General features: G+C 39.5%; 1 protein-coding gene across 2 annotated transcripts in view; it reads left to right on the top strand.

Annotated features, from left to right (window-relative positions):
* Positions 1 to 24,594, top strand: part of sardh (sarcosine dehydrogenase) — a 43,817-nt gene extending 19,223 nt beyond the window's left edge. For both annotated transcript variants that reach the window (XM_026174125.2, XM_026174124.2), the window contains exons 11-22: positions 5,302 to 5,392; positions 5,538 to 5,679; positions 9,004 to 9,087; positions 9,332 to 9,445; positions 9,811 to 9,949; positions 10,967 to 11,080; positions 11,882 to 12,029; positions 14,671 to 14,764; positions 21,713 to 21,875; positions 22,086 to 22,254; positions 23,067 to 23,202; positions 24,201 to 24,594. In XM_026174125.2, coding sequence (XP_026029910.2) covers positions 5,302 to 5,392; positions 5,538 to 5,679; positions 9,004 to 9,087; positions 9,332 to 9,445; positions 9,811 to 9,949; positions 10,967 to 11,080; positions 11,882 to 12,029; positions 14,671 to 14,764; positions 21,713 to 21,875; positions 22,086 to 22,254; positions 23,067 to 23,202; positions 24,201 to 24,329 — 1,523 coding nt within the window. In that variant the 3' untranslated portion in view covers positions 24,330 to 24,594. The remainder of the gene's footprint in view (positions 1 to 5,301; positions 5,393 to 5,537; positions 5,680 to 9,003; positions 9,088 to 9,331; positions 9,446 to 9,810; positions 9,950 to 10,966; positions 11,081 to 11,881; positions 12,030 to 14,670; positions 14,765 to 21,712; positions 21,876 to 22,085; positions 22,255 to 23,066; positions 23,203 to 24,200) is intronic.
* The last annotated feature ends 1,037 nt before the right edge of the window (positions 24,595 to 25,631 follow it).

The raw sequence follows: 25,631 nt of genomic DNA, 5'->3' as shown, positions 1-25,631 counted from the left end.
GTGAGAAAAGAGAGGAAGGGAGGCAGGGAGTGAGCGAGAATCCCAGAGAGTGCAAAGACATCTTAGATTAAATGGTTAGCTTCATCAACTTTGCCTTAAAGAAACAATACATACACTGCACTCACTGATTATTTATTATAAAGTACTTCATCTTTAATAGCTTTCCCTTGAGGAATCTATGAAATGATTCTATGAAATGATTCCTCAAGGGGTGACAAAGGTCGAAGAAATCTTCTTAGAAATCAAATGGGCAAAAATAATGAAGAAAATAAGGGAAATGGCCAAAGAATTTTTTTCTTAGACTCTGACCTAGCCTTCACCAGTCTCTCAAGGCACAAATGAATAATAGAGTGGTTTTCATTTTTCAGCTTTCATCGAGAACATACACATACACGCAGGCACACACAGAAACAACCCGAGTAACTCCATTACTTCACTCAGGGATGAACTTTCTACTGACATTAGAGAAGGAGGAATGCGAGGATCTCAGCGGTCTGAAAAACAGAGAGAGGGGGCGTAAAGGGTAAAGTAATCACCATAAGCATTAAGACAATTCAGACAAAGCCTTTTTTTTTTCTGCACAAGAGCAAAAGACTATGGGATCCGGCTCTGCAGTCCTGACAGACGCTTGGGAGACGCAGTGAAGTGAAGACCTGATGTGTGGGCATCTCGACACTCATATGTTACACAGACCTCCCTCTTCTGTATTTTCTTTTCTTTCAGAGGTGTAGTTGACTCGCTGCAAATTAATGAGTGGTCCTTGATGTTTACCACTGCTTTTCTATTCCGCAACCACTTAACCATGAAATATTCTGTCCACCACCCTGATCAGAGTACTAACACGTCCTTCGAGTACTGCCTCATATTATACCTGAAAACAGTGGTAAAACTTGCCAATAGGCTTCTTCTCATAAAAATAATAAATTGTCATCAGTTTGGATTATTAATTCATGGCAGCTCAGTGAGCAAAAAGCTAAATGTTCAACAACCTCATGTGAGAGGCCGACCCCCATCTGTTATTCTCTGGTAATTAATAACTATAAAGTGAGCTTGGGACTGTTGGCATTACATTTTCTTTTCTACATTTACATAGAAACACAACCTGCCTGTGTGAATAGAGGTGGTTACAATGCTGTCGTACCCATTTTATTTTTTAGTGTAATGCCGGGTACTAGCTCAGTGAAATGGGCCTAGTATTACTAATATCACACCTGAGTCATTTTCACACATGCACAGCAGCCCTGAACTTTCCTAAACATTACATGGTGGAGCTGTGCTGCCTGCTCTATGGTACAAAATCAGTGTAATGTCCCATGTAGCTTATGTGTGAATTAAGCACGTAATTGTCATGCGAATTCACAGACAGTGAGTGGGAGTCGTGAGGCTGGTCTCCTGCGTGTGTTACCCGCTCACCAAAGGGAGTGCTTCCTGTAGTGAGAAGACTATTTGCACGTCTTGCAAGTATATACTTTTAAAAACTAGAGTTTGGGGAAAGCAGCGGTACGACCAGCAGCACAGAGGAGAGCAGGCATCAGTGATGCAGGTACTGTCTAAGTTGGAGATTTAGTATGACGTGTAGATGTATTGCAGATGTGCAGTAAGTGTGGGAAGGCTAAAGCAGCTTAAATAGTGTGCCCTGCATAAGAAACTGGATGTGCAGAAAGGCATTTGGAGCATCAGTTGATGTGGGCTGCCATTGAGATCAGCCGATCTGCTGGGACTGAGCTTGACTTCGTAGCCTGCCTGAACTGTGCTCGATTCGCACTCAGCATCCACACACACAAAGGAAACACTGATGTGCCATGTCGTCCCTTCTTCACACTCTCTGCATCTGTCACTCTTTCTTCCCCTGTCTTTATGCCCCTCTGACAAGGAAACGGCATCTTTCGCATTTCCAGTGACACGGCTGTCTTGGCTCAAGGCCGGGCACGGAGAGGCAGGAAAGTTCAGAGACCAAGGGGTCACTTTTGATAGATAGTCATTGAATGCTCTTTACTTGCTGGAGCTAAATTTGGTCTCCAAGCAATCACCAAGCCTTCAGACTGGTTGAAGTTGTATTTGTTGCCTGGCAACCTTTGGATACTTATTCTTGGTGTCAAACCCATCATGCTTAACATTTAACTGCTCTTGTTTATAAAGGCATTTTTTCTTCTTCTTTCTTTTAAAGCTATGAACTGCAGCCCCTCTTACCCGGCTGCATCCTTGTCTTGCTAACAATCACAGGAATAAGCACCTTTATTATTTCTTATTGTGCACAATAAGAAATAATAAGGATACTGGTGCTGATGTAAATCTTAGAAAAAAACTGTCTTTTGTTTTTTGGCCAACTTTGTTGGCTCATAAAATGGAAGCATTAGTGTGAACGTGAAGCCAAAAGAGGATCAAATTTCTAACTTAGAAAAATTATTGAAGAGGGCATCACGAAACACACTCTCTGCATTCTGAGGAGAGTATTGTTAATTTCAAGGTGAAGAACATACTGACTCTAAAGTTCTAGTTATTTTAGTGCTGATTATATGTGCTATATTCAAATAACCAAAGCCCTTAAGTAAAGAGTAAAGCATTTGTGGCAGTACTTGACTTTCTATATGTTAGAAGAGAAGGTTAAAAACACTTAAATGTGTGAACTGTAATATATGAAATTGTGTATGAAGTACATGACGTTTTCTCCTTGTTGTGGAGGAGCTTTGGCTCATTCATCTTTACAACTTCGCTTTAGTTCCTCGAGGTTTGCAGGCGTTTGTTAATGTACAGTTCCTACAGCATTTGGGATTATTGTTCTGATGAATGACCCATCTTAGGCCAAGCTTTAGCTATCACACAGATGGCCTCATATCAAGACCAGCATTCAAATGTTTAGCTAAATATGAAGACTAGGATTTTAGAGTACTGACTATCCTGGCTCTGAGGACTAATTCATTTAGTGTATCTTGTTTGTCTAACTTCTGAATAACACATCTTGATATGCAGCACTAAATGCTGTTTTAAAATTTTGGATTAATGCGCTTGCTAATCTGCTGAAGAGGATATTGGAAAAGATTAAAAAAAAACAATTGTGCATGTTTTCCTGCTCTTTCTAAGCATCGGTGGTATTGCTGGCAGCACCGCTGTAAACGTCAAGAAGAAGAATTTGACACCGAGGAGATTAGATGACACATAATGACCGTGAAAGGGGCAAATATTTGCACGGCATAAACGCGAGGAGGAAAAGGGACGGGTTAGAAGGGGACGACAGAATGAGTGGAAGCTCAAGCACGAGGATTTACAAGTATGGAAACTCACACATCAACCCAGTTATCTCGAGTGACATTTATCAGTGCCACCTCGCCTTGCTGGTTGTCCCCACATTGTCTTGGGAGAACTTCATCAACATCCTCTCACCCCTCCTCCCTTTATCGCTCAATCCCTGCACCCATACATCCATCTGTCTAGCAAAACAGCCATTCAACTGTCCACCCGGGCTCGGAGTGACAGTGCCTGCAGATGAGTGAAGTAATGAGAGATAGAGGGAGAGGGGACGCTGTGAGAGATGGAGATGGAGGGATGACAGAGGGTTGCAAGGACACACTGTTCGTGCTGCTGCATATTGATGCTGTGGTTGCAACACATGGGAGAGACATACATACAGCACACACACATACGCTTGATAACTGCAAATTACCAGCAGCACAATGCAAGCGGGGGGTTGCTAAAAGGGCCCAGCTCATTAACCCGACAGTTTTGGGACTTGACAGATAAAATATTGAATTGCTGATGATTGTTTGTTGGTTGGGTTGAAAGATGCACAATGCTGCAGCCACTGGGTGCAGATGATGAGGTCACATTGCTCGGGGGCTCCTGTGAGCAAGAGTCAAAAGATGGAAGAAGGGTTGAAATAACCTTATGTGGATCATGTGCCACATAGGAGCCATAGCAGAGGACATAAACTGCTCTGTTTCTCTTCTTTTTTTCCTTTCTTTTCTACAAATTAATGTGACTCTGTCCTCTAGGCGGGATGTAGGTGAGCAAGAAGGGGATTAGAGATCTGCTGTGACTTATTCAGAATATCCACAAAATAGTCTGTTTCTTTAAAAAAAAAAAGAAAAAAAGTTGAGGACAAACATGGGAAAGATGTATATAAGTAACAAAAGAGTGAACTTAGATGATAGTTCTGATGAAAATTTAAATTGTACAAAAGCTTAAAAGACCTCCCCATTTCCCTTCCTGAGGAACAGTTTCTTGACACCCTTCAGATCATTTCTGATGAGGCTTTGGCGAACAGTAAACAGATCAGAAACATCTCTCCGGTCCTGTTTTGGGTCTTTGCTGCATTTTTCCCTATTTTAAATACTATTCATAGAATAGATAGTTTGTTTTATTCTTCTTTGGTCCTCCACTTCTTTCTTTGATTCTTTTCGAAGGCCACACTGCACACAGTGCCAGAATGTGAAAAGTCTTTGGAAATCACGTTGCTGGCTTAAAAAACGATTTTGTGTCTGTTGAATTGTGCTATCTTTGGCATTTTCAATAGATTCAACTAAAGAAATCGGGGAAAAAAAAGATGTTTGTGTGATAGACTGCTAGTAACAAAATGCCTAAAGATGAAACTAAAAATAGATTTAGCAAAGTTGTCTGTTATGTGTACTAGTTCATCCTTTTTGGTGGTTACCTGATTGATTTGCAGGTCAGTGTTGAGTGCCTTAGCAAGCAACTAAAAAAAGCATTCCCCTAAAAATGATTAAGGACTGGACTGAAAAGGAGTGATGTTTCTTAAGACTTTTGCACAGTACTATTATTATTATTATTACAGTTTAAAGCTTTGGACATTTGTCTGTGTCCTTTCTTTTTAATTTAAATCTGTTTTAGCATTTATTTTATGGGTTTTGGGTTGTCTTTAATTTCAAACAGTGTGAATAAATGCCTGTTTTTAAATGATCATTATTTTTCCCCCTCTGGTCCTCATTCAGGGACCCACAGGGAACAATTGAATCCAAAGTGGCATCTTTTGTTTGGTTTGACTATCATTCCATCTAAATGTTATTCCCTTGGGCTGTGGAAATTTATCTGACTTTGCATTTAAAAAGCAGTTAATCAGGTACAGAAATATTGGCACTCATAATATTCACAGGCTCCGTCCTTTAACCAAAAAACAAACACATTCAGTTTCAAAAGACAGTAAAGAAGCTATAATCTTCAATTATTTTATTCCACAATTACATTAAACTGGTTAATATTGTTTCAGCATTAATTAAAATGAGCTGAATTTGACCGGGAATGCTTCTCACATCAACATCTCTTTTATCCTTACACCTTCTGTTTCAGGTATGATGCTGGGAGGTGGTTGTGGTAGAGAGCTGGCTCACTGGATCATACATGGCCGCCCTGAAAAGGACATGTACGGCTATGACATCAGGTACATCACTCCACAAAATCTACTCAAAATTCTTCAGATTATCACTTTAGCAAAAGGCAGCAGGAACTGCAGCAAGTTTTAATGAAGTCTGAATGATTGTGACTTTTAATGAGCATCTTTTGAATCCGTCTCCCTTCTTTCTCAGGCGCTTTCATAACTCGCTGACAGACAACAAACGGTGGATCAGAGAGAGGAGTCACGAGTCGTATGCTAAGAACTACTCTTTAGTGTTCCCCTTTGATGAGCCGCTGGCCAGCCGAAACATGAGGAAGGATCCTTTCCACCAGGTAGGTCAGTGGTTTGCTCTCCAGTGCAGACAGTTAATCAGTGTTTCATGAGGAGTTCAAGGAAGTGACCCACATGCTTTGTCTTTGTGCTGGGAGTTAGTCACACTCCTTTCAGCTGTGGTGTGAGTCACGGATGAGTTTGAGATAAGCGCAGAAATGATAAAAGAACTACTGTATGAACAGGTAGTCTAGCAAATGGTGACAGAGAGCACAGGACTCATGCACGACTCATAAAAAGTTTAAACCTTTTTATTAAAGTTAGGCAGGCAGAAGCTGGCAAGTAGGTGGGTGAAGGGGAAGAAGATACGCATGATTTTTTTTTTCTTTTTTTCCTTTGAGATAAACATTAAGCCTAACCTTGGCTTCCTTAAAGCTTTTTTTAGTTGGGTAATCGTCAGGGCATTTACTTACTGTGTCTGTCTTGATTTAGACAAACATGCATGCTGGTTTGTGGACCAATATCCAGTCCATGTTTTTCCCTGCATGTAACTTGACCTGTCATTTCCGATTTCTTCCCTCTGTTACCCGTCTAACTTTTGCACTTTTCTCCTTCAGTCACTCAGTTTTCTTCATCTATTCATTCAGGTTTTCGTCAGATTCACACAAGTCTGCTTCCCTTTTTTCTTCTTCTCGTAATTGTGTTGCTTTAGTTATTCTCATTAAAGTCTGCATTTTATGTGTTTCCCCTTTCTTTCTCTTTCTACACTTCTGCTACCACAACATCTGGCTGGCTAGCTGAGACAGAAATGTGCAGATAGAACAAATCTACATATAAATGATGCTGCTGAAACCCTAGCTTGTCACATTTCCATGTGTGTGAATGTCATAAAAGGGACTTAAAAGACTTGTGAGAGATATAGGCATACAAGTGTTTGTAAACTCGAGGTTTGGGACACGGGGATCTCACTTTCTTATTCCGTTGCCTTTGTTCAAACCTAGAGGCAGCTGATTCAAGCAGAAGGCAGTTAGAGGTGTAAGTTATCCCCAGCAGTTACATTTAATAATGCAACCCCTGCCAACATGAATCTAAATGCTACACTTAGTTTCAGTAGCCTGGTCTCAGATGTCTTTCAGCTTCCCCTCCCTCCTGAGCCTGGCACAAACTTTTAATGGGCCCCACTACCACACTTTATGCATTAATGATCCACTTAGACATGCTTTCCTATTCCAGAATTCATTTACATTTAACGGTTGCAATTTGTACCCCCACTCGGAAATGTAGGCATCTTTTCATGAAAGATTATTAACACAAATTCCATTAGTAACATTGCCAATTTGTCTTGTAGCTTATATCGTGTGCTTTCTCAGAGTTTGCTTCGTTTAAATATATGAGGGGGTTTTCAACATCTGGTTTTTGCTCTTCGCTATGAAATAAAAATAATTTATAATCATTATAACTTAAGTTTGCCTTATAGTCATTGGAAGATCTTGTTGTTTACTTGGATCTATGAGTATAGGTTTCTTTGTGTTGGGGAAATAGTAAAATGAAGTCAGATTGAGCAAAAAGTCAGTAAAAAGCAAAAGAATTTAAGCCTTACTTACAGTCATGGTAAAAAGTACATACACCCTCTTTCAATTATAAGGTTTAAATATTATGATTTAATCTGGTCGTTAGCAGATCTTTGAATCAAGGAAATAAAACCTGAGATGAACAACAAGAAGTACCATTTTACACCATGTCATCGTCTATTTAAAAGAAAAATTATCCAAAATGCAAAAGCAGGTTGTGGAAAAAACAAAGTACACCTTACTGCTTCCATAGCAACTAAGAGGGCAAATAGCAGCCAGGTGTTGCTAATCAAATGCACTTGATTAACTGATCAAGTGTAAAGTTTTGGCAGGTCGGGAGTAGTCAGAAATGTGTTAACACAGACATCAATGATAGCGGTGAAGTGACTGTTGCTGCTTTCTGTCTGGGAAGGCTTACCGTGCTATTTTGAAGCCCATCCTTGTACAGTGAGAAAGGTTACTCAAGTGGAGCCAGTCTTCTCGGGGGTGGATGTCCCAGCAAATTCACCCCAAAGCCAGACCGTGCAACGCTCAGAGAAGCTGCATAAACCCAAGAGCTACCTCTCGCGTCTACCGTGGACTCTTCTGTATACTAAATCCACGTATAGGCAAAATTGGGTCATGCGACAGGACAATGATCCCAAGCACAGCAGCAAATCTGTAACAGGATGCGACTCAAGACGTTGCACCGAGTCAGTGCAATGACTGAAGTTTTAAAGAGTGGGCCAAAAAATTCTCTATGGCTAAATCTATTACTTCAGGTCAATAGTGATAAAGGTGGTTTGTATAAGCTTTTGCATCATGGGGTATACACATTTATTTCACACAAAACGAATGACGTGGTGTATTATATAATATAATTGAGAGAGCGTTTACTTTATTTTTTTTACCATCCATGACTGTCTAGCACAACAACAAGTAATCTTTTCATGTGTAACACACCTGTGACCTTTCCTATTTAACACAAGACAAAGGTTTAATGTATTGTGGCTCGGAGGTACTTAAGGGTTGGATCAATCGGGGAAGCTATGCAAGTAATGAGACTGTCTAGCTTTAAGAGGCAATATGGGATTATTTCAGAGCACATGCAGGCCATCTCTGACACTGCTGCTCACACGTTTTCTCCACCTCGGTAGCACAGATGGTAAATATAGCCTAGTGTGGGAAGTTTTGGCAAGAGACTGCTAGATGCCTGCTAGGAGCAGAGCATAGCAGAACATACCTACCGACTGTGGGCGACTGTCAGTTTAACAAGGAGCCCTGATATATCTTTTCTAAAGACTGTTCAAGAAATAAGAAGTTTAATATTTCTGCAGCAATTTATGGAAAACTAACAGTGTACTTGCACTCTCATTGATTCCTGTGATGTTAGATTAGAGTTTTATTGTTTAGGCCAGACAATCTTTTCTCTTTTTGACAGAATGTACTGTATTATCTTTATACTGACAATGGATCAAAAGACTGGGTGTGATGGGGGGGAGGTTTGCTTGTTGTGACTAAACCACAGAGAATTATTATCACAATACCTCTCAGCTAGAGTTTTTCAATTCATGCTGGAGAACAGAGCTTAAAGGAAATTGTAGTTCGATCCACAGGTGTCCAGAAATACAGCATCGACTGTGTTCATGTATGTTTTCTTCTTTTGGAAATTGTCAACTGTTTGCTCCCACTTTCGCCCTCATTTAAAGTGTGAGAGTGTGTCCAAGTTTTGTGTTAGTTCATCATGTTGACCTCTAGTGAATAAATAGCAATTCTTCAAAGACAGACACGAACTGCTTTTGCTGTACTGTGCTCCGTATGTGTGGTTGTTTTCAGGTGCTCACAGAGCAGGGCTGCATGTTCCAAGAGCGGCATGGCTGGGAGAGACCTGGCTGGTTCAACAAAGAAGGACCTGCTCCTGTGAGAAACACACTTACACTGCACATATTCTGAATGCTATACATAGTCGCAGGCACACTTTTATATAATTGCCCCGGTGATATTTTTCAGAAGCCATGCTGGATAGAGGCTGTTAGAACATACTGACTGCCAATAATGGATGATGCTACCACAGTGTCTGGCTCAGTTCTACATCTTGCCTTGTTTCGTGCGAAACCGTAATGATTAATTAGCTTCTAATTGTTTTTTGTGTCATATTGCACAGGTTAAAGACTATGATTATTACGGAGCTTACGATGTGAAGAGGAATGAAAAGTACAAATACGATGAACTGCTAGGTCAAGAGTACACCTTTGACTTCCCTCCACATCATGACGTGGTAAGAGACAGTACTAAGAGTAAATGGTATGTGTGGCTGAGCGTGGGTGATCGATAGTGCAGTATTACCGTGCGGTCAGATGAGTATAAACGCACTGAAGGCTTCTAAGGGGAAGTCGGTGAGTTTAATGGTGTTTAAATGGTATCGAGGGAGAACACACGCTAACTCAGCAGCTTGCAGGATTAAATTAGAGGAGAGAATGCTAACCTTGATTTTAAAATCTCTCTTCACTGCTGTAATGAATGTTGCTTTCAGGGATCTGACAATAACATGCATTCTTCTTAGAAACATCATGCTTTGCAGAGTTGGGACAGTTTGTTTTTATCCTTTTGCTATCATGTTCTTTTTGTTTTATTTTTATTTAGATTAAGAACGAGTGCCTCTCATGTAGACACAGTGTTGCTGTGTTTGACATGTCCTACTTTGGAAAGTTCTATCTCACTGGACCCGATGCCAAGAAGGCAGCTGATTGGCTGTTCACTGCTGATGTCAACAAGAAGCCAGGTCAGAGTAAAAAAAAAAAACAAGAAAGAAAGATTGACAGAATAAAAAGGGCAGCTACGTGCATAGAGTTATGAAAAAGATGCCAACAAGCGAGGAATAGCAGCCTTCTACACAGGACTAAATACCAGCATGTAATGTGTCTGGTATGCTGTTAACAGTGGCGACAAACGTCTCTACTGCTTCATTTTCTTGTATTCTTGTCACAATCAGCAAACTGACAACCGTGTCTGAATCCTACCATTGTGCAGATATGAAAATGGAAAGCTGCGTTCTTTACATTGCTACTTTTTTGGCCCCAGAGCCTTTCCAAAGGTGAGATCAAGTTCTGAAGAAGTGAGAAGACAGATAATCCTTTTAGTTTTAAGCCTCTCTGTTACTTTCCTGTATGGATTTAAAAAATGTATGACACCGGCATCTGCTGAGGTTCGGCGCACTCGCATCTTTATAACTTGAACCCCCAAGTGTTTTTCTCTTTCTGTTTGTAGTCTTCAGACCTGATTAAAACTAGTAATAACATACTTTCTAAGAGTGCATGAGGGTCTGTTAAAGACAGCCTGTATGACTAGGTCTGTCTCTACCTCCATCTGTACATGTGTGGTCAAGTGCCACTGCATTGAAATCATTCCAGATTTGGAAAAAAGAAATACATTTCTTGTTACTTATCACAGAAAGCAAAGTCAAAACAGCTAGACGTCTGAGCTAAAGTAAAATGAAAACCAAGGGAAAGGTTAACCCCTCTTTTTGATGAAAGAAACAATCAATCAAAACAATACTTTTGCACAGTACTCTGCTACAAAAAAGCAGAGTTTTATGAGTTAAGAGGATCAGAGCCACGATTATTGTTCCTTCAGAACAACTAAGTTGTGAACTTAGTGTCAGTACACTTGAATGTATTAAATATTCATCCCTGTTCACACATAGAGCACGCTTCCATCAGTATGTTTCCACTCAACAGCATGCTTAAAATACGTCTGCAAAGTCTGCAGCACGTATTAATTGTTTGTGTGTGTGTTGCAGGTACCACTGTGTATACCTGCATGCTGAATAAAAGAGGAAGGTCAGAGGCTGACCTGACTGTGAGCAGACTGGAGCCTGGTGTGGCCAACCTGCCCCTGGCACCAGAATCCAGCGGTGAGAAATAGTGTGTAGACGTGTGTGTTTCACAGTTATTTGCTGCACTCTTTACCTATTACTGTTATTTCATTCATCTCCCTATCTCCGCATCACTATTTGTCAGCTTAGCTGTTGTATTTTGTTTATTGGATTTAATAATGTGCTATTCTGTTTTATCTTATTTCAGACTTATTGTTATTTTTTTCTCTGTTATTTGTGGTTCTTTCGCCCAATCAGTACTGTTTATCCACATTTATTAATTATTTTTACTCTTGTCTCACTCAAGACAAGAGAATATCATGAAAGATGTGTCTCCTTTTGACGTTACACAGCAGTAGCTTGTTTCTTTATGTTGTCATTTTGACTCCACTACATCAAAAAAAGCCTGGAAAATAACATCTGTTCAGGTATCCCTTATTTCTATTACCACAGCTGCTGATTGAAAAACCCCAGGGAGCACATGAATCACAGGAGATAAATTAATTTGTTAAGTAATTAATGTTGCGTAATGACATCTTAGGTGGGAAGCGGCAATTAAAATGCCATGAAAAAGTTGCTGCCGCTCTATTAATTATGCAAATTTCTTGACAAGTCCTGCTGAATATATCTACATAAAGTAAGTGGAAGGATTCAACAGAGTCAACTTTCAAAACATCTTAATGTAATAAACTCTGTTATCTCATCATCAGATCACCTAATGTAGCTGTCAGCTGAGATTCTTCACACTTGTGATTACAAACTGTATGCTATAGATAAAGTGGTTTCATGTGTCTTTCTCTTTCTTATACTTGACCTGATCGCCATCTGACTTTGCTCCAGGTGATGCATATTACCTGGCCATTGGAGGCGGTGTGGCAGAACACAACTGGAACCACATTAAAACAGTTCTTCAGGATCAAGGCTTTCGCTGCCAGTTGACGGACCACTCTGAGGACATGGGGATGATCAGCATCCAGGGGCCCAAAAGGTGAGGAAAGCAAGAGGGTTAGAAGTGAATGTTAACTCTGGAATGACTTATATCCAGATGAGAAATGAACAAGAGAACAATTGAAGGTGTGTATCCAACTGTTAAGAGACTATAGGGTACTGAGACCTTTGATATCAACTCTGACCTGCAAAATCCTTGTAAACCTTGTGAAGTTCAGGACACCTGGGGTACCTTGCTCAGTATGCAGTCTACTACTGCATGATACCACCTCATCGTACATTTATTGGTTAGATTATTTTTTAGGGCTTCTCAAGTTCACTCTTCTGCACCTCAGAGCTGAAAATAATAAATCCCATGAAGGTTTGCATCAGCTTCCAAGTTGAACACTAGTGATGAGTTTCAAGGATTAAGTGTTAATTCTGCTGGCTTACATAAATAATTTTCAATAGACTCTGTCAATGATGCAGTTTGTCAGAGATTTTGAGAAAACGGGTGCAGTGATTTATTGAAACATGTGCAGACACAACGGAAATCCATTATATAAGGCAAAAACAGAGTTGCACTAATGGAAAGTTCTGCAGGCTTCTTGACGGACATTCAAAGCTCTTCTTTGGATGCTGGATGATTTTTGCTTGCTTCAAGATGATCACAAGCTGCTTCAATAATGTTGAGATTTCAGATTTCAGTTCATCACTCCATAAGACCTGTTGTGACAGCAATTATTTCTTCAGCTTCAACCATCAACATCAGCTTGATTTCTTAATCTACGGATTCAAATTTGTGCACGGTGCAAGTAAAAATCTTACTGCAGATATGGAGGGAGATCAATGTTTTCTTTATCCTTCCCACAGTTTCCCTTTGCTCAACACTCAAATAGTGAAGCTACACCACCTTTACCTATTCCTTATCTTATTCTCTGCACTCCACATCTATCTTTTTCTTCCCCTCTCACCTCCTCTCCTCCCCAGCTCACCGCCCTCTGTCTTTGTTCTTCCCTCTCACCAGCAGCAGGGTTAGTCCACTCCGTTCCCTGTGTGGGTTTTGTCGATTTATTTTTTTCTTGAGGCTTTGCTTCTTTCTCCTGTTCTCCTAAGTTTCTTTTCTCTGTCTCTGTGGATTGTATCCACTTCTTTCTCACACACACCCCCTGTGCTCAGTGTCATCTTCACTTTTTTTTCCTAGGTTTTTCTATCCCTCTTGCTTTTATTGCTTACGTCAAACTGGAAACCACTGCGTCACTGCTAGATAGTCCAGTATGTGCTCTGTGTGTATGTGCTCTCTATGTGTGTGGTGTGTGTGTGTGTGATTTTTATATGCTCATACACACAAGACAATATCTATGATGATTACGGAGTTCATTGACTTTTCTTTAGCATCCAAAGCACATTTATTTCATGAGTGTGCATATTTTCACCCGTGTGTGTGTGTGTGTGTGTGTGTGTGTGTGTGTGTGTAATTTAGAAAAGACTGGCATCTGTGTTGCCTCTCTGCGCACATTACTGTAATCATTTTTAGCTCCTCTGTATTGTTTTTGCCACGTTTGAGAAATTCAGCATTTTGGGGGTTTTGTTTTCTTACGAAGCAAATTGATCCCTTTAGAGCATGAGGAGAGGAGCGATTGCAGCATTTATGGAAATGTGTTTGCCCGTGTTTTCCCTCCCTGAGTCGTCTCATTCAAATTCACTCAATAAGGGAGTCTTTAAACTTGCAGCCTTTCTCTCATGCAGCTTTGGCAGTGTGTTCCAGTGGGCAAAAGTAGTGCTTAACCACTCGCTTTTGCAATTATGCACCTTGTGCGCTGTATAATGGATGAAATTATGTGACGTCCTTTAATCGAGCCTTGTTTGTGTGGATGCGGATTCTCAGACGCACAGCTGAGAGCCACAGTGATGCGGCAAGTAGGAGAAACAAATTGGTAGTTGCGAGTGCCCCTTTTGCCAAATACGCAAACACACATACAAAACAGAGCAATTCACTGATTATATATAGCTAATTAGCCTTTGCTGTTGGGCTCTTAAGTTCAGTGAGAAAGGGATGGGAGGAATTGGAAAATGGCACAAAAAAAATTCTTATTAGCCCCACACATGCATTGAGACCTCCACACATACATATGTTAGAAACCCTACATATTCCAGCTATATTTCTGCAGGGAATTTTAAGAGCATTCGTTTTTTGTTTTTTTTTCCGCATTTATTTCTTTTGAATTAGAGGACACCCCTCCAGTTGCATTTCTAACCCTTCCCCTGATATCTTCATCCCTGGCTTCTTGCCACAATATTACAAAAAATATCTCTTTGACGAGGCCTCACACATTGTATTCTCTACCTGCCCACTCACAAACATACAAATGTACAAGCAGCACAGTGAGCTAAACTTAGCCCCCCCCCCCTTTTTTTTTTTTTTGTTACTGTTGACTCATTTTTTTTATGTAATATTGATTTTGTGTGTGTGTGTATGATTGTGGGAGAAGAGCTGGTACATTTTTGGATTGTTCCAGCATTATTTGTGCTGGTAAAACGTATACCAAAATATAAAAATAAATACATAAAAAATGTCAACAATAATTGTGTTTCTGCACTCTGGTTGCACAAATACAGAAAATGTGTTGAATGACTGCCAGAGTTTCTTCTTCTTCTTATTGGTGTTTTTTTTTTTTTTTTTTTTTTTCCCTTTTTTGCAGCCGGGAGGTATTACAGGAGGTTTTAGACACAGACCTGAGCAACGAAGCTTTCCCCTTCTCCTCACACAAAGTTGTTATTGCAGCAGGACATCAGGTGACAGCACTCACACACCCGTTACATGCACACACACATGTACACGATGGATGCTCTACATTTCTCTGCTTCAAAATAACCCTGTCTGTCTTAGTTAAATGAAGAATGCAGTTAATTAAAAATGCCACTATGCAAATTGCATGCTGTTGAGTGAAACGGTATTTTCTTTTCTTTTTTTATTTAAAAGGTTCAGTCATCAAAGATTGTACACTGTGTGTAGGAGGAACAGATGGTGTGTCTCAAGGCGTCCTTGTGACTTCCTTGCATGTCGAGTCTGTCCAAAATTTATGTATTTTTTTTCACATTCTACCTTTTCTTCCTCCGTCCCTGAGGTCTACTGACTCAAAACAAAGTTTATAAGGCCGTGGCTTAGAAGGACATGGGAAACTCTTTGTATTCATACCATGGTACAAATAAAAGACCAATCGCGATTTTTAAAACATTTGGTTGGTATCTTAAGGGAGGGATGGAGGTGCAGTTGCTATAAAGGAAAGGGAAAAGGAGCAAAAATGATGCTCATGTACTCATTTTTAGCTGTCTTTTTATAAATTTTTCAAGAGGTGATGCAGTTAAGTGTGATCAGCCTCTGCCTTTGACCTCCACAGACTTCCTGCCCTCAAAAAAAAAAGAAAAAAGAAAAAGAGCATGTTGTACCAACACATGCAGCGACACATATGTCCACACACATACTCGCTCTCTTAGTTGGTCTTGCATGAATTATGCAGCGCTCTGGTGGTTGCAGTCAGCATCTTCTCACAGCTCTGCAGGAGTGTTTGTGTTGCTTGTGTGCAAGTGTGCCACTTGTGCTGTCTTCCAGCTGGTTTCTGGCCTTGTCTGGGTGACATTTTAATGGCTGCACTGCTGTGAGACCAGAACCCTCTGCTCCCCTCATAGCTCATTAGACTCTCTCTCTCTCTCTCTTTCTCTGTCTCTCGCTCTCTCCTAATAGCAAATGTGCAGCGGGATGGAGGGAGATACAAATTTATGTGTAGATGCAGTCTTGTACATATGTCAGCCTTTTAGCTATCTGTCTTTGATTTTTTCCAGGTAAATGTATAATTGCTGGTCACTCATGTGCTTCAGGGTGTATTTTGAATATATGCAGGCATACATGTACCTTCCCCAGAGCTTCATGCGTACATATGGGACTCAGGGTGATCCCTACATGGCCAGATGGCCTGGCTGTCACTACACCTACTGGGGAAACTGTTGTTTTCTCTCCACGTTTTTTTTTATTTTATTTGCTCTCTCTCATATTTTTTTAAAAATTTTTTTTTTAGATGTGATCTTTCCATCTCCTTTTCTCTCACCTGAATTTGATGTGATTTCATTTTAAAGAGCAATATGGGATTTGTCACCTGTGTGTTCTCATATTGTTTCATTGTTAACATTGTACACTCACTCGCCACCTTGTTAGTTACATCTGTTCAACTGGTCATTGCTGAAAATATCTAATCAGTCAGTCATGTGGTAGCAAATCGACACATTTAGGTATGCTGTTGACCTGCAAAACAAGCGCGTCCATGCTCACAGGTGTACACACGGGTGATCACACCCACAAACTACACCCTTTTTGGCTCCTACCTCAAAGCACACTGTGTTCTGTTGATCTTATGTGCTGCACAATAATGTTTAATATTTAGTATTTACTGTCATATTCCCATATATCATTGTGATGTTGTTTATTCTATTACTCTTGTTCTCTTCTGCTTGCTTTCTTTTTTCTTTCTCAGCAGGTGATTGATATATGCATTTTTTTTTCTTTTTTCTTCTTTTTTTCTTTTTCTGCTTATTCTGTTGGTTTTTGTTTTTTGCCCTTCTCCCCCGTCCCTCTTCTCAGCTGTTTTTCTTTCCCTCTTTCTTTCTCCCCTTCTTTCCCCCAGTCAAGTCTGTCCCATGTTCAGTAAGTGAAAATAAAATAAACAATAAAAGGTGAATCAAATGGACCATTATGGCAAGGCTGGGATGGTCAATTTGGTAAAGTAAATCCGTTGGGCATCTTTCTTTGCCTTTAGACAACAATTCTGATGGCAAAAGAGCCAAACGGGACAGGCAAAAAAAAGCAAAAAAAAAAGCATCGGAATGAGGAAGACAGATGATTTATGTGACTTTGAGAACTGAAGATCTACTGTACTGGGATTTTCCCCAGAGAACCATCTCTAGGGATTGATCTTAAAAAGAGAAAATAACCAGTATGTCTGAGCAAAAATGGCTTGTTGATGCTTTGCTCGAGGCCAGGAGAATGGTCATACTGCTCTGGGCAGATGGGAAGGCAACCACTTGTTACATTCGAGGTAGGCCGAAGATCATCTCAGAGTGCCGAACATTGAGGTAGATGGATCTGCAGCAGCAGAGGACCATTGTACAGGTGGCACTCGTGTCAGCAGAGAACAAGAAACTGAGCCTACAATTTGCGTTAGCGCTCCAAAATTAGACAATAGAAGTTTGGAAAATCATTATCTGGTCTCAGTCTGAATGTCTGCTGTGAAATTTAGATGGGGCCAGAATTTAGAGTAAACAAAATGAAAACATAGATCCATCCTGCCTTGTATCAACAGCTTGAGGCTGGTGGTGTTATAATAGGGGTGGGGGCATTTTTTTTGTTGACACATTTAGGCTTCTTAGCACCAACTGAGCTTTGTTTAAACACAACAGCCTACCTGAGTATTGTTGCTGACCATGGCAATATGGAGACATATTGCCACTGAACAATATGTTCCCATATTGAACAAGCTTCTGGTTGTTCAGTGGAACAACCAGAAGCTTTCCTACACAGCCAGGCTCCACCATCAGCTAGCAGGTCCAGCCAGCAGGCCACAACCAGGCTCTACCACAGGTCTATCTGTCAGTCAGCATGTTATCCTCAGTAGTCTTTTTTTCCTTTGTTTTTATTGACAGCTTTTTGTCTACATGATGTCTGTGGAGCAAGAAAAACCATACTTCTTACTCCTCTCAAAGGGAACAAGGTGGGATTTTACATCTTTTAAGCTTCTCAAATGTGATCATCAGCAGAGATCTCATTTTAACTGATTTATTCCATATCACTGGTTTATTTCCCAATTCTCTCACCCCCCAAAGAGATTGGGCACTAAGAGAAATCAGTCTGTAATCCTACAAAAAAAAATCTGTGAAAAGAAAATGTTTTATTGTTCTTCTGCTTCTTTTATCTGGAAATGTGCAACCTAATCCCGGTCCAGATTGCAAATGCTTAAGTACTCCTTGTGATTTTAAAACTCGAACAGGTCTTGGTATCACTCATTTACATGTCAGAAGTCTTCTTCCCAAACTTGATTTTGTGAAAGTTTGGATGAAAGAGTTAGATACCAATATTCTTATAGTATCAGAAACCTGGCTTACAAAATCGATTACTGACAAAGACATTGCAATAACAGGCTATAATCTTTTCCGTTGCGACCACCTCAGAAAGGGTGGCTGTCAAGAGATTTATTTTAAAAGACACTTCTTCAGCTGAGAGTCTAAGAGTGAAGACACACACACGCTGCAGATTTTACTTGCAAGGGCGGTCACAGAGCGCTCACACGAGAGTGGGGGGCCCTGTGATCAGCGCTCTGTTCTTGCACTTGTCTTTATTTATTTTATTTTAGTGTGTGTGTGTGTGTGTGTGTGTGTGTGTGTGTGTGTGTGTGTGTGTGTGTGGTCAGTCAGAACTGGGGAAGATTCAGATAGAAATATCAGAACACGTTTTATAAAGAACAATCAGTTCTGCATGAAGAAAGGTCATCATGCAGTATTCTATCACACGTAAACTTATATCATTAAAAGCTTATACTGACTACTAAATACAGTTTTCCATTGACAGTGGCGGTGTTGCAATTTATGTAAAAAGCAAATTCCATGTTACTGTCTCTCCCTTTGCTGAAAGGAGGTGATCCTTCAGATGTTACTACAGGCCCATATCTAAATTGTGTGTTCTAGCAAAAGTTCTAGAAAAGTTCATTAGTGAACAACTGAAAGACTTTTTGGACAAAAATTCCTTTCTTTCCCAACATCAGTCAGGATTGAGAAAACAACACAGCACAATAACTGCTGCTATTAAAGTGGTTAATGACATCGTTAATTTAATGGACTGCAAAAAATACTGTGCTGCTCTTTTTCTTGACTTGTCAAAGGCTTTTGATACAGTTGACCATGCTATTTTATTAAATAGACTAAACAATATTGGTCTATCTGTAAATGCTGTAAGTTGGTTTTCAAATTACTTGTCAGCAAGAAAACAGTGTGTCCGTGCTGCTGGGTCTTCTTCCTCTTTTCTCCCAGTATCCAAAGGAGTTCCACAGGGCTCCATATTAGGGCCATTGCTATTTTCTCTTTACATAAACAACCTTTGTGATAATTTGTCAAATGCAGCATTTCATCTTTATGCAGATGATACAATTATTTATTGTTCATCCCCTTCAGTAGCACAAACCCTGCATTTTCTGCAGTCTGCCTTTGATATAGTTCAGTCCCATTTAACTCAACTTAAGTTGGTGTTAAATCCAGATAAATCCAAGTTCATGTTATTCTCAAATGGCAAGGAGTTGTTAGCTACGTCTCCTAAGATTAAAACAATTCAAGGAACTGAAATTGAAATGGTCACACCTTACAAATATCTAGGGATCATTATAGATCAGAATTTGTCATTTAAAACTCACATCCAAAGGCTTGTGTCGAAGTTAAAACTAAAACTAGGTTACTTTTTTAGAAATCAATCCTGTTTCTCCCTCCAAGTGAGAAAACACTTGATTCATAGAACTTTTTTACCTTTATTGGATTATGGTGACCTGCTTTTTATGAATGCACCTGCCCACTACCTAAAGAGGTTGGATACTGTGTACCATTGTGCTTTACATTTTATTACTGGCTATGGAAATCGTGTACATCATTGTTCTTTGTATGCTGCTGCTAAATGTCTATCTTTGCATATTCGCAGACTCTCCCATTGGTTGATCTTTATCTATCTCTCGTTGGGCTGGTTCCATCTTATTTATGTGTTTATATGTGTAAAAACCACAACCAGTACAGCCTTTGTTCCCATAATACCATACAATTGATTATCCCAAAAATCTGAACAGAATTGGGGGGGAAAGGCTTTTAAATACGCTGCCCCTGCTTCCTGGAATAATCTGCAGAAGGAACTGAAATGATCAGAATTGGTTACCTTAAAGGAACGAGAGAATAACTCTTTTACTCAATGTGATTGTTTTTAATGTACTCTTAATTTGATCTGTTATTGTATATTTTACACATGTTGGTATGGGATATTGTATTTGTTTTAAATGTTATATATTTATGTGGTATGTGTATTTTAACTTTTGTTGCCATGATGCCAGGTCTCTCTTGAAAATGAGATTTTTAATCTCAATGAGATTTTTTTTTACCTGGATAAATAAAGGACTAATAAAAAATAAATAAATCCCATTATGACCACTGTGCACCCATCTTCTGAAGGCTACTTCCAGCATGTATCGCATCATGTCACAAAACTTAAATCATCTCAAACCAGGGTGTTGAACATGACAATGACTAATGACTATACTCATGGTCAGATCTCAATCCAACAAAGCACCTTTGGGTTGAATCAGGAGATTCACATCATGGATTTGTAGCCAAAAAAATCTACAGCAGCTGTGTGATGCTGTCATGTCACTACGGACCAAAATCTCTGAGGAATGTTTTCAGTGCTTTGTTGAATCTGATACAAATTAAGGCAGCAGAGTCAGTCTTGTTATGATTAAGTGGCATATTCTGGATTTTTAAAGCTGTTACTGATAATGCAACTTGATTTCAGATCTTTACATGTATTGCTTGTTTTGTTTTGTTTTTCCTCCCTGGTGGTTAACGTTGTAATGAAGACACATTGCCATACTTAATTATAATATATAACATGTACATGTACTGGGACTTCTTGTTACATTACTGACACATTATATATATTATTGTAGTGAAAAGGGAACTGAAGGAAGAACTTTTTATTTTCATCTCATACAACTTAAAAAAAAAAAAGTTAAGATGGATTGTTTATCAAAGATAGACATTGCCTGGTAAATGTGACATCATCTCAGAAAACACTGCCGGGGTTAGCACAGATACCTGCTATATGTAAAATGATACATTTCATTTTTCAAATGCTGAGGTTGGCGTTAAAACAGCAGTGCTAATAATAATAATGCAGACTTTTAGCCTGCAGTTTTTCAGTGCTTCAAGCCCAAAGCTATCTACATGGTTTAATCTTATTTCACTCCCAGTTAAAAATGAAAATGGCTGTCACTGTTGTAGTAAACTGCATAAAATATTAGATTATTATAACCACTACATGGCCATTCTGCTGGCTGACATTTTTGCTTTATTAATTTCACACAGTTTTCTGTAAGGGTGTGAGGGCGCTTTAGCTTACATAATACCATAGAAGAAGAAACAGAAGGAGAAGATTTGTGTGCAGATTTTCACTTTGCAAAAATGAAATGACAGGATACACAGTCTGTACTCGCAGTCTTCATCAGTTGTCAGAAGGTAAACAGATTGCAGTTGCTTCTCCTGAGCCGTTCGCTGGAGTTTTTTCTCCTCTTCCCTTTTCTGCATTTGAACGTTAACACGATCTTTATTGAAAAAGACAAACTATAAAGAATGACACACAGATTGCAAAATGCTTTCCATTTTCCTTTTGATTCATAGCAACGTCTTTCATGCCTTCAGTATGATTGTATTTTCCCTCCTGTCCTTTCTTGTGCACCTTGTATCTTCGTACATCTGTCCTGATTTTTCTCTTCTGTTTTCTGGCTTTCTGTGAAGCTGCTTTTGGTATTAAAATGAATTCCATGTAAATTTGGGCCTCAAGGATGAAGTGTGTTTGTGCATGAATGAGCACAAAAAGAGTATGGCAGCTCGGTCCTCTTTGTGCATCTCTCCATCTTCTAAGCCTCTTCTCTGACCCCTCTCTCATCACAGGTGCGAGCTATGCGCCTGTCATTTGTCGGAGAGCTCGGCTGGGAGCTGCATATTCCCAAAGATTCCTGCCTTCCAGTCTACCGTGCTGTCATGGCTGCTGGTGCAAAGCACGGCATCATCAACTCAGGCTACAGAGCCATCGACTCGCTCAGCATAGAGAAAGGTAACTTGTATTTAAAGGTCATAAATCTATAACTATAATATCCAATCTAGCTCAGGTAGGATTTAACTAGTAAACAAAACAACTGAGTCTACATTTCTTTTAATAATCATCCAGCATGGAACTCAGCCAAAGTTTACTTTTAATAATATTGTACCAAATATGCAGGAAACATGGCTTTTACTCTAATCTTTTGTGTTTCTTGTTTTTAAGGGTACAGGCATTGGCACGCCGACCTGCGCCCTGATGACACACCACTGGAGGCGGGGCTAGCCTTCACCTGCAAGCTGAAGAGTTCAGTCCCTTTCCAGGGTCGTGATATGTTAGAGAAACAGAAGAAGGAGGGACTGAAGAGGCGCATCGTCTGCTTCACCACTGATGAGTCAGTAGAGCTTCTGTCGTGACATGATATTTTAGTCATCAGAAAGAAATTAAGAAAATTAATTAAGGGGGGGGCATTTATAGATGTAATTTAAATATTTTCAGCAGCACAGCAACCATCCATGTTATTCCCAGGCAACAGGATCATTATATTTAAAGATGGTGCAGTGAATAAATGCAACATTGATTTGAAAAATCAAATAAAATCAAATATATGTTTTATTCCAGAGCGAAAGATGGGAACAGGTGAAGCAGTTTATAAATGTTATCTTTAGATATATTATGTTTAAGTAGTTCTGACTATTAATATTTAAGATTCATAACCTTATTTTATGAAGTAAATAATACACCAAAAAAAATACAAATCTTTTCATTTTCTGAGACCTGAGACTGTATTTATACACCAAACAACCACATTATTAAAACCACTGACAGGTGAGATGAATAACATTGATTATCTCGTTACAGTGGCAGTTGTCAAGGAAATGAGGTATTTTAGGTTGCAAGTGAACAGTCGGTTATTAAAGTTGATGTGCTGGAAGCGGGAAACTCTGACCGACTGACAGCAGTCAGTTGTGATGGCGGGGTCTGAGTTTCTCAGAAAGGTCTTGTGGGCTGTTACTGGTATGCACTGGTTAATATTTATCAAAAGCGGTCCAAAACAAACAAATCCAGTGAAACGGCAACAGGGTTGTATTGTTGAAAACTTGACACTACCTCCAGTCTTTCATTGTCAAATGTCAAAATCTTTGCAACATTGTTTTGAGATAAAGCTGTTATCATTATCTGCATCTCTTACTCTGTGGCTTTTAGGAAAGTCCCGATGTTTGGTCTGGAGGCTATTTACCGCAATGGTGTTCCTGTTGGTCACCTCCGACGTGCCGACTATGGCTTTTATATCGACAAAACTATTGGTTATGGATACATCCGCAATCCAGATGGAGGAGTGGTAAGTGCCTTAAAAGCACCAACACACTGCAGTGCCCACACTTATTCTGACCACATTCTCTCCCGTTTTCCAGTGTTTGTGTTAAAATATGAAAATGGCAGAGATCTGCGCTGTTGTGAAAAAAATGTGTCGAGTTTACTAAATCCTTGAAAGTAAAGTGCAGAAAACTAAAATGATCACGCGAGCCGTTGTCATAACTGAATATCAGACAGCTTAGATTAGTAGCTAAGGTTGCGTGCAGCAGTTGACTTCTGTGATTTTAATATCTGCTTAGATATGTGTCATATGTCCCTGCATGTATTTCTGCATTTAAATTCTTCTCAAGGTTTTTCTTTGATTAGTAATAAACAAGTAGTATGCACGCGTATGGTTAGCGTGAGGCTCCAGGACATGGAGCATGTGTCTGTCAGCGAATGAATTCGAGACACGGTGACAGATTAGTGGGAGAGTCGGGGAGTCAGTCAGTGAAAATTAGCACTTGGTGTTACGAGCGAGCTGACACTGAGTCATGAGGGAATTGATAGCTTCCTGTGCTTTAAAACTCCTGCAGTCACATTGTCCGTTCTGGAATAATCTGCCTGCTCGGAGCAGTATTTTATACAACCAACAAGTAATGGTGTTCCTCCTCTATGACTTGTCAGATTTTTGTGATACTTGCACACAAGCATTTACAACCAAACTGTGCTCAGGGTCAGGGTTTTATTTGTCATCTTACGGACTATATACAGAACCATCCATCACAAATCGCACAGTCACAAATGGCATTTGTATGCAATTTGTGAATTGTGATGGATCGTGAGCCTGATGAGCTGCTCCGTCATTCTGGTTTACAAAGTACGTGGATTCTTGCTCATCTCTTTTTGCTCCCTTGTCATTTTCATCTTTAATGTGTCCTTGTTTGACACATTTGAAATTCTCCTCCCCATACTTGCTTATCGTTCTGTCTTTTTTGTGTTTTATGACTTATCATTTTCTCTCACCGTCTCTTTCTTCATCAGGTTAGCGCTAACTTCATAAAGAGTGGTGAGTTTACCCTGGAGAGGATGGGAGTAGTATACAAGGCCAAAGCACACCTCAAATCTCCTTTTGACCCTGAGAATAAGCGTGTCAAGGGCATCTATGATTGAGATCAGACCACACATGTAAAAACTGACGGAAAAAACACCAGCTACAGAACGGCACCAGAGGTGGAGGGATTTACAACCTTTTGTACGAGCAGCTGTTTTTGTCTTCTGTCAAATACAAGTTCATCTCAAATGTTGTTAATTTTGTTCTGATTTGATGGGACTCATGTGCATATGATCGATTTTATGCTCATTTGTAAAAATGTTGCATGTTGAAAGCTGGTGAAAAATGTGCATCAGTAAAAATCAGATATGACTGGATTGTTAAGGGTGCTTCTGTTTCTTGTCTCCACGTTTTTATATCCACTCTGAGAGTAATAGCACACTGTTTGAATCGTCATGCAAGTACTAATACCATGAAAACGTTCAAGGGATACACTGATCGTATTATCTCTAAGAGTCGAGGGATTTGTGGTCCAGATTGCCTTCATCTTTCCAGGGTTTAACTTAAGAACTTTAATAACGGATGATGTATTTCAAACCGTTTTTCTTTTTTTTTTTTTAATAATAACTAAAACATCTGTTGGTTGTTTATGTCAAAGGATCAACAGCCAGAAATAGTAAAGACAGTTAACCCTTAATCTGCAACTAACCCTGTTAGTAGAGTTTTCAGTGCAACTCTTTGGATAGAACTTGGTTGTGTGTGTGTGTGTGTGTGTGTGTGTGTGTGTGTGTGTGTGTGTGTGTGTGTAACAGTACAAACAGCTGATACAACAGATATTTGGATGTTTTTATCCAAAGTAAATATCAATAAATATACTTCTCAGTTTTTGGGAAGGTCCTTTGAAAAAGCTAATCAGGCTGAAGAGAAAGCTATCCTTTATTAGAAGTACTTTGATATTAATGGCGGTGTTAATTTGACCTTTTACTTGGTTATACTAATACTCTGTAATGGGGAGTAAAATTATTCTCATAACAATACAGACATTTACAGAGAATACAATAACTGTTTGTGCTGATAATGATGACAAAATCCAGAGGCTTTTTTTTTTTTTTGTTCTCTAAATCTGAAGCAGTCATCCTGGGAGAGAAAGGAAGGCAAAAAAAGAAACACCCAAAGGCACAACGTACCAGGGAAACAAGACACTAATGAAGTAGAATAACAGAAGACAGCAGTTTTCAGAAAACACTTTTGGGAAAAGATCTCCTTTGTCTTCTGATCCGTCCCCTCATGGTCATGGCATTATGTGTTAATGTACCGCCTTTTGTTCTTTAACAGATAGAAGTTTGCTAAATAAGGCGAGCAGTTAATTTATGCATAGGTAAACCTCTCATTTTATCTTTGCTATAATTCCTAAATATTTA

This window comes from Astatotilapia calliptera, chromosome 7, assembly GCF_964374335.1.
Source record: "Astatotilapia calliptera chromosome 7, fAstCal68.1, whole genome shotgun sequence".
NCBI lineage: Eukaryota > Metazoa > Chordata > Actinopteri > Cichliformes > Cichlidae > Astatotilapia > Astatotilapia calliptera.
Note: the sequence above shows the minus strand (reverse complement) of the source record. Positions and strands in the feature narration are given on the sequence as shown.